Here is a 19,199-nt window from a genome sequence, read left to right on the forward strand (position 1 = left end):
AATCTTCTCATTTTACACATGAGGAAAATAAAGTCCAGAGGAGTTACGTAATCTATTTAGTGACATCGTTGGACTCCCATTGGCGGCTATAAACCAATTTGCCCAATTCCCACTGCAGTTCATTCCTTTATGCCACAAGTGCCTTCAGAGTTGCCATCTGGGATTGTTGGTTATCTTTTCAAGAGAACATGACATCTCACCGATAGTACATCTTGAGGTCAGGGAACTCTTTTACTTCTTCAGCTCATAATTTATATGCATTAAGCGTCGAATAATTTCTTGCTAACTGGTTGTGTTTTAGGTAACGATTACATCTATTTAATCGATAACTTCTCAGATCCTCAGGTGCAGAAGATAATACTGGAAGGGGCCAAAGAAGTAGGAATAAAGCATCAGCACGGTAAACCGTGAGAGCCGATGGGTACAATCAGAATGCTAATACCAGTCTAGAGTTGAAGGTCATTTTCCCCGATAAAATTAGACCTTGCAGGTTTACCCTGCAAGGATGAAAGGTGTGTGTGAGTGTTGGACGGGGGTGGAGGGGTGCCGAAGTTCAGGTGCAGTTCTGGAGTTGAAAGCCGAATTAGGATTCCTACCGGGTGGGATGGGTGTAGGAGCACGAAGTAAAGAGAGAGAAGTGTGGGCCCAAAGCCCGGGAGCCGGCCCGGAGGCGCAGGCGGTGGGCCGAGGCGGCGGCGGCGGAGACAGACGGGGAGGACGGGGCGGGGCGGCGGCTCGGGCGCTCCCGGCCAGCACGCGGCGGCGCCCCCGCGCCGAGCGCGTCTCCGTCCCGCGCCCCCGCCCCTCGCTCGCTCGCTCCTTCCCGCCCTCCCCGCAGCGCCGGCCGAGCCGGCTTCCCCTCAGTCTCTCATGAATATTGAGCGGCCCCTGTTGTATTTCCCGAGCTCCATTGCGGAAGCCGAGGCTCGCCATATTGTGCGGCGGCGCAGGCGGCCGCGGCAGCCGACACCCGAGTCTCGCTCCGGCCGCGGCCCGCGGAGCCCGGGCGGGGGCAGGAGCCGGTGAGCGGGGCGGGCGAGGGGCGCGGGAGCGGCGGGCCGGGGCGCGCGTCCGTCCGCCCGGCCGGGCTGCGGGCGGCTGACGCCGGCCGGGCGGCCGCGGGGGTGGCGGTGCGCGTCCGCGGGGGCGTGAGGGGCGATGGCGCCGCCGCCCCCGGGCGCTCTCGTGGCGGGGGAGGCGGCTTCTCATTGTTCCCGTTTCTTCGAGGGTCACGGGAAGGGAGCGAGCCCGGGCGGCGACGCGCCAGGATTGGTTCCTCCGCAGCGGCCCCCTCGCTGCCCGCTCCGGAGCGCGGAGGCCGGGGCTGCGGCGCGGCCCCCTCGCTGCCCGGGCGGGGGCCCCGTCCTCCCTGCCGCCCCGCTCCGGAGCGGAATGCGGGTTTTTCCTCGGGGCTTCCCCCGCCGCCGGGGTTCTGCGTCGGCTCCGTGGGGGCGGGGCAGGGGCACCCCGTGCGGAGACCCTTCCTTCCTTCCTTCCTCCCGGGGGGCCGGAGTCGGGTCGCGAGCAGGGGAGCTCCTCGGCGTCTGGGTGGCTTGTTGGCGTGCGGGGAGCCCCCTCCTGTCCAGACATTCCTGGAGAGCCGCCTCCGCCCGGCGTCTCTGTCGCTGCTTCCCCAGCCGCGAGCGGACCCCGGAGGAGCCGTGGGGGGAGGGGGCGTCTCGGCGCGTTTCTGGTGGAAGCTTCGCGTTCGGAGCCCGTCGTCTGCGCCGAGACCCTCGGTCCCCGGTGTCGCGGGGGAGCCTCGGTCCCGGTGGTCGGGGTCGTGTCCCTCCTGCAGAAGTTGCCTTCCTGCTCTCAGAGACCGTGTTAGTCAAAATTGGTTCCAAACTTCGAGGTTCATTCCGATTATTTGCTCACTGAAACGAATTATAGACTGATCTCCTTGAAGCCCCTTTGCTTATCTTTTGTGAGCTCGTCTGAAGATTTAGAGAATCATTGTAAAATGGTTTGGAAAGAGCAGATTTCTTTGAGGTGTGTAAAGAAATTTGTTTACTGTGAAAATGATACGCATTTAGCGTTTTAGTAATACACTACTTCTTTTAAAAATTAAAAAATCGAGACATGGTTTCAGTGTTTTAAACTGAGAAGTGTTTAAAACTAATGTATGAGCGATTTGCATTACATAATCTACTTGGGTAGTTCCAAGATGATCAACTGGTATACTTAGTGTAATAGGTAGATAATCTGCTTTTATTAGGGGTAATTGTTGAATAGTTTAATAATTTAGATTGGTGTTAGTTCTTGGTTCTGTTAGTGAAATTTGATCTTTAGGTTTATAAAGAATTTAAATAGCAGCAATATGACTCTTGATTATTCCTTTTTTCCTCTGAAATTTATTTATACTTGTTGCAATCAACAGGTATCAAAATCTTGATTGTACACTTAACCTACTTTTTAGTAAAATAATGGGTAGTCATATAAGACTCCATTTTCCAGGGGTAGCACAGCAAATATGGCCCTTCACTTTTCTAAGGATTTTAGTTATTTCCCTCAGGTACCCTTTTGGAACCCACGTTTGAGGTTAATTACAGTAGATGGAGAATGAAGTGGAGAATTTGTGAAGGAAAATTGCCTGAGTCAGGCTAGTCTGTTTGAGTATTTGAAAAACAAACTAATGATCCTTCAATGTGCTGCATAGAAAAATTTCAAATTAAAATCACTAACATGGCGTAGACAGTGCAGATACTCAAAATACTGAGGATTTTGAGTTTTTCTCTGCCTGTGTGGAACACTGTGCTAGCCAGTTCCCACGTTTGAGTGGGTAGACCAGGTCAGTAGACATCTTTGGAATTTGATTACTGACCTTCAGTTTGTGGTGTCAGGTCTATCTCTTTAATCTGATTTATTCATGATTTGTGTTTATATTATGCAGTCCTTGGAGTAAAGGTGATATATGCCTAATGAATAATATATAACCAGATGTTTCAGTGACAGTTTCATTTTCTATACATTAGCAAAGAGGCATAATTCCTTCCAGCAAGAGAAATGAGTTAACATTAAAATGCACTTTATTAAAATTATGGCAGTGTTTCTTGTATGACTTAAAGCACTTCATAGTTTTATAATGACTCATTTATTAGATTCTAGGGAAACTAAAAATGCATCATAGTTTGCAGTTTTTAAAAAAGGAAAAAAATTGTGAGATTATATTCTGCACACACAGATCTACAATTGATTTTTAATCAGTGTTGTTTATTACACACTCTGCTGACAGACATTGCCATCAGACACCAGTTGTTTAATTTCTTGATTGATTCATTTCTCTGAAATCTTTCCTGTTGTAGTAACTTATTGACCGTTTATTTGCATTTAATTAAGTCCCCATAAAATTGGGGGTACAGTAACATTTACCCAGTGCTTTCCCTAAAGGTCTAGCTATCCTGTCTTCCCTTACTAGTATTCCACGCTTTCTACCTAATGTGTCTACTGGGTCTTCTGGTATTTCTTGTGTGGGGACTACAGTTTGGTTGATTTGGGACTCCTGGCATTTAAGTAGAAGCTAGCTTTCTTAGGCAGGAGCTAGGTGATGAATCCCTCACTCTGTAGGTGCTAAGAGAGTAGGTCGCCCATTGTTCAATTTTATGCTGTGTGGAGGAACTTCAGTGGAACTAGCCATGTGATTTTTTTTTTTTTTGAGACAGAGTGTTGCTTTGTTGCCCTGGCTAGAGTGAGTGCCATGGCGTCAGCCTAGCTCACAGCAACCTCAAACTCCTGGGCTTAAGCGATCCTACTGCCTCAGCCTCCCGAGTAGCTGGGACTACAGGCATGTGCCACCATGCCCGGCTAATTTTTTCTGTATATGTATTTTAGTTGGCCAGATAATTTTTTTCTATTTTTTTTTAGTAGAGACGGGGTCTCGCTCTTGCTCAGGCTGGTCTCGAACTCCTGACCTTGAGTGATCCACCCGCTTCGGCCTCCCAGAGTGCTGGGATTACAGGCGTGAGCCACCGCGCCTGGCCTAGCCATGTTCTTAATTCTCTTTTGCCTTATGGGTTGTTAGGCAATGGAAGTGAACTAGTGTGATTGGCCCTAGTGATATGTCTTGTTTGATGCTCAGCAGCTATATGCATTGCTAAAAATTCTGAGAAAGATTCCCATTGCATAAATTTGCGTTCTCCCATTTCTTTTTGAGAATGAATTAATAGGTTTGCTGCTTCTACATACCATTTGTTGTAATTTTAAAAAATTGGTTTATCTGTATTAAGTGTAATAGTGAAAAATATTTTTTCAAATTAACCTTGGATTAAATTGTCTAACAAGGGCACACTATTAAGTGAAGTAACAGGCCAAATGAAAGATATCTAAGCATTTTGGTTGTTTTCAACAGATGTGTTGCTTATGGGCTCTCCTGCAAGGGAGATTTCTTTTTGTTTCTGTTATAGATTGAAGTTGTATTTTATGAAGAGGTTAGATTCTAAAGTCAATGTATAAAATGAAAATCACATGCGGTAAAAAATTACGCTTGAAAATCCCTTAAGAAGGCAGAACAACATACCATTAAGTTCAGCTGAGCTTTGTTGCACCAGATTGCCATTTCTTTCCTTGAATATTAGATGAAGTAGCTAGCTTGAATTTAGGGGTCTTGTTGAACAGCAGGAAAAAAAGTCTTGAAATACAAGAATCACATTCAGCACAGTCTCATGCCACGCTGTTAGAGGCTCGTGGGAGCTGGGAACTGAGACCACTGGGGAACAGCAGAACAACTTTACCATTTCACATTATCTGTGTGCTGTAGTAAAGGGAGGAGGGTGTGTGTGCTTGGAATAGCCTGCACTATTTAAGGTATTTCTCATTTCCTCTCTCATTTAAATTGTGATAGTTTAAATCACAAACGTTAAGTGATCTTAGTGCTGCAACTTGACCAAAGCCAATTTAGAGGGTTTCAAGTTATCCTTTATGAAATAGATTTTATTTATATAATAACTCAAGTTTTGTTTACTTTCCCCTTCAGTGAAGCAGCAGAATATCTCAGAGGAGAGCAGTTAGAATCTCTGTATTTAACAGTGTATTGGAGTCCAGTAGAGAAAACAAACTTCAGTAGGAATTTCAACAGAGAGGACTTAATATAGGGAGTTGGATAGATGAGTGTAAGAGCAAAAAGGGAACATTGCGGTAATCAGAACCTAAGATCTGAGAGGAGAGGCTCCACGGACCTGGTGTTGGACTTTTGAGCAGCTCAGCATTGTTCAGTTGCTGTTAGTACATATAAAGGCATGTGATACAGCTGGTTCCGGGAGAACCAAAAGGAGCTGGAAGTGTGAACCAATTGCTGCTGCCAGAGCCAGGGGTTGCAGTTACTACTGACAGGAATTGGAAGGATGTCCCTTCCAGTCCCTTCAACCCATCTTCCTGTTTTCCTGTCTCCATTTAGTGCTTCCATTGGCATGGACCTGGCTAAGTAAAGGAGTTGGTGAAAAAAGATTGCACCGTCTCAGCCACAACATAGAACATAATCGAGGAGGATGGTTTTGGTGTTGAGAGACATTGAGTAAATGATCTGCACAAATAGTGTAGGTTAAAACATAATAAACGGAATTCTGTCCTGACTGTGCCTTTCAAAAAGCATTTATTGGCTGGGCGTGGTGGCTCATACCTGTAATCCTAGCACTTTCGGAGCATGAGGCGGTAGCTCAGGAGTTCGAGACCAGCCTGAGCAAGAGTGAGGCCCCATCTCTACTAAAAGTAGAAAAATTAGCCAGGCATTGTGGCATGAGCCTTTGGTCCCAGCTGCTGTAGAGGCTGAAGCAAGAGGATCGCTTGAGCCCTGGAATTTAAGGTTGCAGTGAGCTATGATGACACCACTGTACTCTACCCAGGGCAACCAAGTGAGACTCTTGTCTCAAAATAAAATAAAGTGGATTTCTTATTAAAAATTTTTTTATTGATTATCTTCTGAGTGCAAGATCCTATACTAGGGACTAGGGGTAGAAAAATGAAAAAAGGTTTCTGTCCTTGAGGTATTAAGCCTAAATGGGGATGACAAACTACTGTACAGTGTTTTAAATGCAATAACAGATGAGTGATGTGTTTTGGGAGCACAAAAGACATAACAGCCAACTTGCTTCTTCTCTGCCTACCTAAACTTAATGACTACTGTCCTGATCAAAAATCCAGCTTCATTCTTTCTGTCTGCTGTGTTCAGCCCAACTCCTGTGGAAACTTTCTCTGAGATGTTTAAATTTATCCTATTATCCGTAAGCATTTGTCTGTACTTTATTCATCTGGATGATAAAGACCATCACTTTCTTCACACTTTTAGCCTAGTACTCCATATAGATGTGTGAGAAGTACTTGTTCTTGTAATGGATGATGGGAATAAAATATTGACCGTTACCTTCGCAGACATTGTTTTCTCCTTCCAAGATCATTAGGAAATTGGGTAAAGTTATTTGATTTCACAGATGTGAGAACGGAAAGGGTAAAACAGCCAGTTAATTTAAAATGCATAGCACCAAGAGATGATCTAGAAATGGGACTTTGGATTCCTGATCTGCTGTATTCCAGAGCCAACAGTTTTGGCCGGGATTCCCTTTCATGGCTGAATAAAATCCTCCCTTGCCTCTTCTATTATTTTATAAACTTATGTTCTAAAATCTCACGGTTATTTTAGGGAAGAGGAGAAGTCTTTCATTTTAGTTCCTGAAAATAAAACATCATGCAGTTATCTTAATTGTCCACTCTTTGTCTCCTTTTTTCCTTCCTCCTTGTATTGATTGCCACTACCTCTATCAGCTAACGTGAAACGTACAAGTCTACGGAACTTCATTTTGATTTCTTTTTAGAAGAGTGTTCTGCTTGTTTCCCCCACCATACACACACCACGTTGATTTAATTTAAAACCAACTAATTCTTCACATTAAAAAAAAAAGATGTATGCCTCCATGCCAGTAATTGCATTAGACTCTCACTATTGACGCTATTTGCTATATAGAGTCTTATTCAGTCTGGGACGGCTGTCTTGGAACCCAGCCAAATGTTTTATAGAAGGCTTTACTATATTACAGAAGGGGTAGTGTTGTGTATAGTAGAATTCAGAATTGAATGCAGGAGACTTGGTTTCTAGGCCTGGACCCACTACTGGCAGGATTCTTGGCCCTTCTGAGTTTGTTTTCTGTTAAAAAAAAGAACATCCTTACTGACCTTACAGATTATTTGAAAAGACATTAAGAGGTAATATAGGTAAAGGGATTTTTGTAAATAGTAAAGCAAGTTGTAAATATAAGGTGTGTTATGTGAAGAAAGAAAAAAAGAGAGATCCATTGATTCATGACTTGGACGCTGAGGACAGTTTTGTGTCTACTTTCTCAAGTTTTTTAGTTTCTATACTTAAAAGAAAATTGTTAGAGTGGTAATGGGGTGTGGGAGGAGTTATGGATGCCCTGTAACCCTAGTTTGCTTCATAGTGTAACATTCCGCCCCCACCCTCCCCCCTGTAATTTTTTTTAAGGTTGACATATCTCATTAATTTTTTTCCACCTGGGTTAAGTATCTTATTTCATGAGACAATATCCGAAACTTTATGCATGTAGAAACGAAGCTATCACTTTGGAGATTGTTTAAATGACAAGGGCCTGAGGGAACAGGAAAAACAGATGGTACAGGTTGAGTATCCCTTTTCCAGAGTGCTTGCAGAAGTGTTTTCAGATTTCAGACGTTTTTGGATTTTGGGGTGTTTGCATTGTACTTAGCAGATGAGCATCTCTAATCCAAAATGCTCCAGTGAGCATTTCCTTTGAGCATCGTGTTAGTGCTCAAAAAGTTTCAGATTTTTGGATTAGGGATGTTAAACCTGTATTACTATTTTGGCTGGAAATTACTATTGTAGTTTTGTTTTATATGATAGTTATATCAGTTGCAGGAAATCTCTTCTTTTAAAAATATATTTAGAAGATTGGAAATTGTATCTGTTTAGTTTTAATGAACCTATCCTCTTTTATTCCTGATCTTAAGACTTTTAGTTAGTATATTTGTGAGGAAAACAGGGTCTGTGAATTAGTGGAAGTGGAAAGTTGTTTTTTTAAATAGCTATGAGGTACTATGTTCTAAGAACATTTCCTCTTGTGACTGTAAAGTAATATATGTTGTTAAGAGCTCTCAAGCATTGGTAGTTATTAACACTGCCTGGAGGCAGTGGAGGGAGTACAAGTCTGGGAACTCGAATTCCCTGGACCCTCTCTACCCCATGTGACCTGGACCATGGACGCCAGGTGGTGGGCAGTGGTGGTGCTGGGTGCACACCCCTCCCTGGGGGCGGATGGGGAGACTCCTGAAGCCCCTCTGGAGTCATGGACCCAGCTGTGGTTCTTCTGGTTTTTGGTGAATGCTGCTGGCTACCTCCTGGTGCAATACTTCGGGCAGATGGAAGAACTACCTGGAAGCTGTATGTTTGGCAGTGAGCACAACAAGGCCTTTGATGAGGTTCCTCTGGCTCCCTGGACAGAGACAGTGGAGACCACTCCCATGTGGCAGACCCTGAAGCTGTTCTTCTGTACTATAGCGCTCCAGGTCTCTTACCTGACTTGGGGTGAGGTAGGAGCGATGAACCGCAGATGTGGGGCCATAGCCGCATTACCAGGTGAGTGCTTCATGGGCCCACAGTTTCTGGTGCTAATGAACTGAGTGCTGGCACTGGTTGTGGCTGGCCTCTCCTGCATCCTCTGCAAGCATCATCGGTATGGGGCACCCAAGTACTGGTACTCCTTTGCCAGCCTGTCACATGTGCTTAGCAGCTGGTGCCTATATGAAGTTCTCAAGTTTGTCACCTTAGCCACCCAGATACTGTCCACGGCCTCTAAGGTGATCCCTGTCATGCTGTTGGGAAAGCTGGTATCTCAGTACAGCTCCGAACACTGGGAATGCCTGACAGCTGGCCTCATTTCCCTTGGGGTCAGCATGTTTCTGCTGTCCTGCAGACCAGAGCCGTGCACCTCCCTGGCCTCCACAGTCCTAGGCCTCATGTTATTGGAAGGCTACATTGCCTTTGACAGCTTCACCTCAGACTGGCAAGGCCCTCTTTGCCTGTGTAATTAGTGCAGGTGATGTTTGCGGTCAGTTTCTTCTGCTGCTTCACAGTAGGCTCACTGCTAGAGCAGGGAGCCCTTCTGGGGGGGACCTGCCACATGGGGTGACAGTGAGTTTGCTGCCCATGCCCCGCTACTCTCCCTCTGCTCCGCATGTGGCCAGCTGTTCATCTTCTGCATCATTGGGCAGTTTGGGGCTGCGTTTTCACCCTTGTTGTGACCCTCCACCAGGCCTTTGCCATCCTTCTTTCCTGCCTGCATGGCCACCCTGTTGCTGTGGTGGGAGAGCTGTGGGTGCTGTGTGGTCTTCACTGCCCCCCTGCTGAGTCTGTGCCCGGCGCCATCTAAGGCATCAGAGAAAGAAGGCTGTGCCCGCTGAGTGCCCTGTGCAGAAGGTGTGAGGAGGGTGGAGGGGGTCTGAGGGGTAAAGTGAAGTAGGACCCTCTCACCTTGCTTGTTTTCCTCTCACGTGGTAACTTGCACTGTAACTTATCAGAAGTGCCGGCTCCAGGGTGTTTTCTCAGTAGCACAGACCAGCTCTGCAGCTGGGAGTGGGGAGCCCAGGCGGTAGCCTTTGCCTTTGCCTTAAGTTACCCATCCTCCATGGGCAGGTTGTGCTGAGTCATAGGTAGACAGTTCTCAGTGTAGAGGGGTGGCCAGGAGAGTCAAGAGGGAAGAGGGGATGGGAGGGGGGAGCAGGATGAAAAGTTTCTGTTGGGTACATTGTACACTATTAAGGTGGTGGGTAAATTAAAAGCCGTCTCCACTATGCAGTTCATCCATGTAATTAAAAAACCACTTGAATCCTCTAAATCCACGTAAATAAAAAGTGGAAAAAGAGGACAGAGGTGCCTTGAACAGCTCCCTCCCCTCCTCAAGTTCCTTGAAGTCTTGCCCTGACTATTGGCTCTGCCACTCAAGACTTCCTCCCTCTGCAGATACCTGGCACTTCTTACTGCATTTGGCTCAAAATATACTGCTTTCCCGGGAGGGCGAAAGATGATTCTGTGCTGAGGAAGGGGATAGGGGGTCCCTGCCCGACACCACCTGGTGCTCCTGGATCCCTAGGCTGGTTCCAGGAGCCAGTTGCAGGTTGGGGGTACTTTGGAAATGTAACTTTTTGCTCTTATAATTTTACTTTTTTATATTAAATTGCCACACTAAAAAATAAATGAAACGTTGACTAATTTCTCTATTAATGTTATAATCATTATAGTTGTATTGAAATATAGGTCCTATTTATCAGTTTGGGATAGCCAGTTATAACTTACTAGTGTAGTCTCCTGAAATTTTTTTTTCAGAAGTCTCCTCACTTTTGAAAAGCTAATACTGCAATTATGTATAATATAGATAACATTATTAATGTCAGTTTAATTTGTTCTGAAACCTTTTGGGTAATCTTTGGAATAAATGATTTAGGATAATTAAGACTATTGGTGTGACAGTAAGAAAAAAAGTTTTAGAGGGTAAATTATCCATCATTCATTTCTAAAATGGATTGTTTTTAGTTTTAATCCCTCTGTTCAATGTGTTGCTTAGTGCTTTCAGAAGTAATTTAAGAGTTAATAATGGGGGGAAATCCATAAATTATTACTTAAATTGTCTTTTAATCAAATATTATAAGTTGAATTATTTATTCATTTTTAAATTTATTTTTTAATTTTGGAAAATTGAAGAAGTAGAAAAAATCATCCATGCTTTCAGTACTCAGTTGCTCTCACATTTTGTTATAGTTCCTTTTGGAAATAAATTTTAGATTTTGGTCTGGTTTGGTTTAAAACATACTTTTAACTATATTCTACATGTAGACCTAAATTTACTTGTGTTTTAAAATCTAACTTCAAATATCCAACATTTTCTGTGCCATAACCAGTTTGGTAACATTTTTAATGATTGCATAAATATTTCAGGAGAATGTACCCCAGTGCATTTAACCATTTCCTTGTGGTTGGATTATAAGGATCCTTTTAGGTTTCTGTTAATGTTGATAGGAGGAGATCCATCATTCATTGTGGCAGTGGGACAGAGGTAACTAACAGTACCTGTTGTCTCCATAAGATTACCTTTCCAAGAATGAGTCTATAACTGTTTTTGATGGCAGTAGCTTGTTGTGCAGTACAGTTGGAAAAAACTAAGAAGGAATTAGAAAAGATAATCTGTTTCCCCATTTAGGTGTGGGAATTCTTTTTTAGATAGAATGGAGCAGGTATTTTTGGCCTTCAGTTCAGGAATCTCTAAGGATCTGTGAGTACTGCAGTCCCTCTGTATGGGCTCTGCATCTATAGATTCAACCAACTGCAAATTAAAAATATTCTGGGGAAAAAATAATATAACAGTTAAAAAAATACAAAATTAAAAAAATGTATAACACCTATTTACGTAGCATTTACATTGTATTAGGTATTACAAGTAATCTAGAGATGATTAATGTGGGAGGATATTTTTACAAGTAATCTAAAGATGATTAATGTGGGGGAGGATATGGGTAGGTTATATGCAAAGACTATGCCATTTTATGTGAGGGCCTTGAGCATTCTTGGATTTTCGTATCTGCAGGGGTTGGGGTTGGGGGTGGGAGTCCAGGAACCAAGGGATGACTGTACTCTGAAATTTTGTGTGAATGTGCTTTTGCATGATTTTTTCCTCCAGAGGTGAGAGTTCCTCATTTTCATCAGATTCTTAAGGGAATGTGTGAATCCAGAAAGGTTAAGAACCATGGACTTAGAGGACTTTTGTTAGATAATGGAAGTAGAGGGAAAACTATAAAAAGTGCCCCAAACAGTATCTCGTGTTGAATTAATACTAGCTTTCTTTTTCCTTTATTGTTCAGTTATGTGGATTGAGTTTGCTTATGAAAGAATGGATTTCACTACTTAAGTTTTTCTTTATTATAGTTTTCTCTTTTTAACATCGATTATTTGAAGAACTCACATTAAGATTACCAAAGTTGAAAAGCAATCGATATTTTATAATATGCTCATTTTCTAGAAAAAGAGGTTTAGATCTGTATATTGACTTGGTTAAAGTAATTTTGATTTCCAGTATATGTGAACTGGGCCATATTTTTGCTGCTTTATCAGAGGTGTAAGATTTCTTTCTATCCTTTTCAAACTTCCTCTTCTCCCTAGTACCTGGCTTTCTTTTAGTCTTTGAAACTTCTAGAGCTACTTCTTCTAGGATTAAACTTTTTTGATGCAAATTGCAAAAATCTGAAGACAAGGAAGGCCAAAAGAGAAGCCAGATTAACAATTCCAATTTTGGAATTGTTTCAAGAACAAAAAATGAGACTTAGAGGTCTCCTGAGTCCCAAGTCTGTCTGCCAGTATTCCCCATAATGTTTTTATTTTTTTCTTTTTCTGCAAAAGAAAATCATCCTATGTGACAAAGGGACACTGGAAACATTCTTTACTCCTCTGTTCTTAAGACTATCTTAAACTGAAAAGTCTATGCTTATTGTAATATGGTAACAATAATAATGGGAGCTGAAAAATGGAAGGGGGAACCCCACAAACTCCTAACAAGTCCATGATACCTTCTAGAACATAACTTTTTATGTGGCTCCCATTTAGCGCAGATGCAAATTATATCTTTCATCACGTTACTTTTCAAGTATTTCTGATCATTTTGTATAATATTAAAAATTGTTATTTTTAATGATAAAAAATTTCCTGGTTGCCACAAATATCTCCATGTTAATGGGATTAATATTGTTGTTATTTTAATAATAGTATGTTTGGTTAGTGGTTAAGGGCATGGCTTTAGTCAAATACACCTACTTGGGTTTGAATCTTACCTCTAACTATTTACTATGAGACCGTTAAGCAAGTTGCTTGCTTGCTTGTTAGTTTATATTTTGGCTCAGTTTCCTTGTTAAATGAGGGCATTAATAGTATCTAACAACCATGAAGTTGTTAGAATTAAATGATATTTCATATAAAGTGGTAAACACTGTAAATATTACCAAATATTATTTCCTAGGTCAAAGAATATGAAAGTTTTTTTGTCTCTAGAAATATATTGCCTAGCTGCTTTTCAAAAGGGTTATCCAAGTTGCTGTTAGGAGAGTGTGGAGGCATTAGCATTTCAGCTTTTTCTTCTCTTGTCTTTATTAATCTGATTATTTTTTAGGTCACTACATGGCCACAAATTTAATTTGTGAGCAGATTATGCCCTACCCAGAAAAGTGGAAGCTGTTAGTGTATTTTCAGTGACACAAAGGAATGTTGCTTTGACTTCCTATGTCATTACTTGCTAAAGCTAACTTGGCACTTGATGGACATTTCTCTTCCCAGGAAAGTATAACAACCTTGGCATATACCACTTTTCAAAAGTTGTCAACTTCTGGCATGTGGAGCTCTGGACTAATAACAGTCAATAGTTAGACTTCTCTTTTTAGCTTTGTCATTAATCCTGCATTTCTGTAAATCTTTAAGCTTTGCATTAATTGTGTTTCACACCTCCCTCTGAGAGATACAAATAGCTGATCTGTCTGTGCCATATTTATTTATTGGGGGCTATCTGGTGATAGCAGAGAGCAGCAGTCAAGAGTCAGTAGTGAGCTGGTTACTGCTATCACATCAGTATGCTACCTTGTTTGCAGGTTCCTGTGACCTTGGGTAGGGATATGAAATGAAATTGGTAGTGTCCCTTGCTCACTTAGAGACTCAGAATTTTCCTGTTCTGCTTAGGAAATCACCAGTGTCCTTTGTGCCTCTTGGTCTTAGGGCACTGGGAGAATTAAAGGTAGTCCTGTGAAAATTATGAATGTGGTGAATTTGTGGTATAGAGTTGGTGTGTGTTCAGGGCTGAGAGTCTGGATTATGCCAAAGTTTGTGATCTAGACTACTATTGGATCACTAGATTTAAATAGTTGGATGAAGCAGTAGACTGAAGACTTCTTAGGTAAGCAGAGGTTAAAACATCCTTAGAAAAGGTAAAAAGAAATCTAGACTGGCAGGTGAGAACCAGGAGGAATGAGTACCAATATAAAATGAGTACCTGTAAGGAATGTGTCTTGTCAGAGGGACAGTTAGAATTAAGGAGACAAAAATATAAAGTTCTGACCAAATTAGACAAAAACAAACAAAAAACCCCACAAGTGCAAAAAACAAAAACCCCCAGATGTATAGCCTCTAGCACTAAGACTACCAGTTTAGAGGAAAATCTATAGCTAATTTGTTGTTTGAAATATATATGCAATCAAGGCAGGTGGATGTGGAGAAGTATGGGATTAGCTATTTTAAGACAAGGGAGAAAAAGGCAGAAAGCTTTGGGGTGTGACATGGGAAGCGAGATGTATCGATTTTAATAGGCAATATGCCTCTTTTTGACTTCTTTAAAAGAAAAGATTGGAGGAAACAGCTGGTTGTGGTTGGTGGAGTTGAAAGAAGTTGCTAAAGGTAAAATTTTTTTTTAGCTCAAGAGAAACAGTACTGTCTTTAGGCGCTGTATGTCAAGAACATTTAAGCAAGCTTTAATCCACAGAATATTAGAGTTAAGAGGGCTCTTGAGACTACTTAATATAAAGCCTTAAATTTACAAATGAGGAAATTGGATTATCAGCTAAAGTGACTAGCCCTTATTCACCCAAGAATTTAGAAACAGAGCTTGTTTACCATTAGAAGTATTTGTAGAAAATTGTGGCTACTCCTATTTCAGTAACCAATATTCTTGTTATCAAATTGTCTCCACCTAGTGGCAGCAAATATTTTACAAGACTGAGTAGAAACATTGGAGAGAAATGATAGGGAGAATTTTTCACTGCTTTTGAGGAAGAGTCCGCCAGCCTGATGACAGTTGTGTTGCTTTTGCAAAGGGGATTTTGGAGACGGTGTGCCCACAGCTTTCTTTCATATATCATAACCTTATTAAGGAATTTGTATAATCTGTATAACAAATTGGGCAGTCATTTATTGTTGACAGTGTAGGAAGTTATAGTGTGTTACGCTTGCTTTACGGTTTTCATATACACATATATAAACATAAAATATACATATTCAAATATATGAAATTTCTTCTCTCTTTTCACATATTTCTTATGAGTTAAAAGCATGCTGACTTTATCAGTGAAGAGAGAACTAAGCAATACATGATGTTGGGACAACTTGCCAATTGAATAGGGTGGAAAATCTAGAATCCGACCTCCTAAATGTAAAAAACGAAACTCTGAAAGTATTAGAAGAAAGTACGGGTGGATGTTTTTATAATTTTAGAGTGTGGACGATCTTTCCAAAGAAGCCATGGAAGAAAAGATAAGTACACTAAAAATATATAAATGTGGGTTTTTTTGTTTGTTTTTGTCCACTTTTATCAGAACTTTTATATAAAAATATATAAAAAATAAAATTTGTATCCTAAAGTATTCAAAGACAAAAAAGACACAGCAACAAACTGGGGGAAAATATTTAACACTCATGTTAGGCAAAAGGTCTGTTTCCTTACCAGAAGGAGTTCTTACAAGTTAACTTTTAAAAAAACTAATAGAAATGGATATGAATAAGTAATTGACAGACCAAAATATGGCCAATAAATCTGTGAAAAGATATTTAACCTCACTTATGATTGAAGCTTGCAAATTAAAACAGTGACGTGTCATTTCCTGCTTATCACATTGGGCAGGCTTTTAAAAAAATTTCGATAATCCCTAATTGGTATAGCAATTTAGCAGTATTTTTTTATCACACACAAAAAAATTCCTTGCCCTTTAACCAGTAATTCCACTTCTAGGAATTTGCCAGCCACAACTTTTTGCCAAGGGTAACTTCTTATTGTTAAAGTCAGCAAAACATACACTAAACCAATGAATGAATTCAGAGCCACATCTTTATTGGGAAAAGGTTTGCGGAACTTCTAGTAGCATTTGAAAATGTTAGTAGTTTCTTAGGTGACTGAAACACTAATTTTTATATAGAATTGTGATTCTCAACCCTGGCTGTATGTAAAAACCATTTGACTGGCTCCCCTTCCCCCAATACTGATTCAGTTTGTCTGAAATGGGATCTTAATATCAGATTGTTTTTTTTTTTTTTTTTTGAGACAGAGTCTTGTTCTCTTGCTTGGGCTAGAGTGCAGTGCATAGTCATCATAGCTCACAGCAACCTCAAACTCCTGGGCTCAAGTGATCCTCCTGCCTCAGCCTCCCGAGTAGCTGGGAGGGACTACAGGCATGTACCACCGTGCCCAGCTAATTTTTCTATTTTTTTTGTAGAGATGGGGTCTCGCTCTTGCTCAGGCTGGTCTTGAAGCCTCAGGCAGTCCTCCCACCTGGGCTTCCCAAAGTGCTAGGATTAGAGGTGTGAGCCACCATGCCTGGCCAGAATTATTTAAAGGCTTTCCAGATGATTCCTTACGTGAGAACTACTTCACTGGAGGAACACACTTTCCTGTGGGTGCATGTATTTTTCTTTTGGTGGAAGACAAGACTATTGGGCAAATAAACTAAAGTTTATATTTTTCTTCACCTTCTCCCACTCTGTTGTTGGTTTTTTCCTGATAATTGGGGTGTAGCTGGTGTATTAGTTTCCTATTGCTGCTGTAACGAATTACTGCAATTTAGTGACTTGAAACAATACGTATTTATTATCTTACAGTTCTGGTAGTCAGAAGTCTAAAATGAGTTTTGTGGGATTAAAATCAAGATGTTGGAAGTCTGTGTTCCTTCTGGAGTCTGTAAGGGAGAGTCCATTTCCTTTCCTTTTCTAGTGAATTCAGCTTTTGATTGCTTCCTAGAAAATGTACGGTAGTCTCCCCTTATCCATTGTTTTGCTTTCTGCAGTTTTAGTTAGTCTAAAAGTGCAGTCTGAAAATATTAAATGGAAAATTCCAGAAATAAACAGTTTATAAGTTTTAAATTGTGAACTGTTGTGAGAAGCATGATAAAATCTCACTCAGTCCTGCTTGGGATGTGGATCATCCCTTTGTCCAGCATATCGATTCTGTATGCAGTACCTGTCATTAGTCACTTAGTAGCCATCTCAGTTATCAGATTGACTGTGGCAATATTGCAGTGCTTGTGTTCAAGTAACCCTTATTTTACTTGATAATCTCCCCAAAGTGCAAGAGTAGTGATGCTGGCAATTTGGTTAAGCGAAAGAGAAGCCGTAAAATGCTTGCTTTTGTAAGTTGAAAAAGTAAAAGTTCTTGACTTAATAAGGAACAAAAAAAATTGTATGCTGAAGTTGCAGAGCTCTATGGTAAGAATGAATTTTAATTTTTATTTTTTATTGTAAAATATACATAACATAAAATTTACCATTTCATCTATTTTGAAGTATACAGTTCAGTGACATTAAGTACATTCACATTGTTGTACATCCACCATCGTCTTTTCTCCAGAACTTTTTCATCATCCTAAACTGAAACTCTGTACCCATTAAACAGCAACTCCCTACTACCTCATTCCCTCAAGTCTCTGGTAACCACTATTGTAGGTACATCATATGAGATCTTTGTCCTTTTATGTTAGGTTTATTTCACTTAGCGTACTGCTCTCAAAGTTTATCTGCACTGTAGCATGTATGAGAATTTCATTTCTTTTTGAGGCTAATAATTCATTGTATGTATATACCACATGTTCATTCTTCCACTGCTGGGCATTTGAGTTGTTTACATCTTTTGGCTATTATAAATAATGCTGTTATGAACATGGGTGTACAAATATCTGAGTCTCTCCTTTGAATTCTTTGGGCTATTCATCCAGAATTGGGATTGTTGGATCGTACAATAATTCTGTGTTGGACTTTCTGAGAAACTGCCATACTGTATTCAAAAGCTGCTGTCACATTTTCTCACCGACAAAGCAATGCACAGGGGTTCCAGTTTCTCCATGTCCTCATGAAGGCTTGTTATTTTCTGTTTTGTTTTGTTTAAATAATAGGCCTATGCCCATCCTACTGGGTGTGAAGTGGTATCTGATTGTGGTTTTGATTTGCATTTCCCTAATGATTTGTGATACTGAGCATTTTTTTCATGTACTTTATTGGCCATCTTTGGAGACGTGTCTGTTCAATTGCCCATTTTAATTGGGCAATTTTTTTGTTTTTGAGTTGTAGGGGCTCTTTATATACTCTGTATATTAACCTTTTATCAGAAGTGATTTACAAATATTTTCTCCCTTTCTGTAGGTTGCCTTTTTACTCTTGATAGTGTCCTTTGTATAAAAAGATGATAGTTTTTCTTTTGTTGTCTGTGCTTTTGATATCATATCCAAAGAAATTATTGTCAAATCCAATGTCATGAAGAGTTTCTCCTATGTTTTCTCATAAGAGTTCTAGTTTTAGCTCTTAGGTTTGTCTTTGATCTGTTTAAGTTTTGTATATAGTATGAGGCCAGGGTCCAACTTCATTCATTTGTGGGTGGATATTCAGTTTTCTTAGCACCATTTGTTGAAAGGACTGTTTTTTCCCCACTGAATGGTCTTGGCACCCTTATTGAAAATCATTTGACCATGTATGTGAGGATTTCTCTGTTTCATCAGTCTCTATGTCTGTCTTCATACCAGGATCACATTACTTTGATTACTGTATCTTTGTAGTAAATTTTGAAACCAATAAGTATGAGTCCTCCAACTTGGTTCTTTTTCAAGACTATTTTGGCTGTTTGGTAATCCCATGAGATTCTGTATGAATTTTAGGATGGGTGTTTCAATTTTTGCAAAAAACATCATTGGGATTTTGATAGGGATTGTACTGGATCTGTAGATTGGTTTGGATAGTACAGATGGCCCCGACTTGCGTGGCTTGGCTTATGACTTTTTGACTTTCAAATGGTGTGAAAGTGGTATGCCTTCAAGTGTGCACCTTCACTTACGATGGGACTACATCTGGATAAGCCCATTAAGTTGAAAATATTGAAAGTTGAAAATACTTTTGACCTTTATTTTATGATGGATCGAGATGTAACCCCATCATAGGTCGAGGGGTATCTGTATTGTCTGTCATCTTCCAATTTATGAACATGGACTTTTTAAAATTTGCGTATGTCTTTAGTTTCTCTCTGCATTGTTTTATAGTTTTCAGTGTACGGGTCTTTCGCCTCTTTGGTTAAGTTTATTCTTAAGTATTCTTTATGCTATTCTAAATGGAATTGTTTTCTTAATTTCCTTTTAAGATTGTTCATTGTTAGTATGTAGAAATGCGACTGATTTTTGTATGTTGATTT

At 40.8% G+C, this 19,199-nt stretch overlaps 1 protein-coding gene across 2 annotated transcripts in view; it reads left to right on the top strand.

Annotated features, from left to right (window-relative positions):
• Positions 1–830: 830 nt before the first annotated feature.
• RNF2 (ring finger protein 2) overlaps positions 831–19,199 on the top strand; it is a 36,906-nt gene continuing 18,537 nt past the window's right edge. Inside the window, exon 1 of one of the 2 annotated variants that reach the window (XM_045536404.1) lies at positions 831–1,022. Coding sequence is in view for 1 of the 2 variants with exons in the window: in XM_045536403.1 (XP_045392359.1) it covers positions 8,482–8,596 (115 nt within the window). In the remaining variant the exon portion in view is untranslated. Of the gene's footprint in view, positions 1,023–8,411; positions 8,597–19,199 lie in introns of those variants that run through there. The other variant, XM_045536403.1, reaches the window with a different exon arrangement.

The sequence above is a fragment of the Lemur catta genome, chromosome 23 (genome assembly GCF_020740605.2).
Source record: "Lemur catta isolate mLemCat1 chromosome 23, mLemCat1.pri, whole genome shotgun sequence".
Taxonomy (NCBI): Eukaryota; Metazoa; Chordata; class Mammalia; order Primates; family Lemuridae; genus Lemur; species Lemur catta.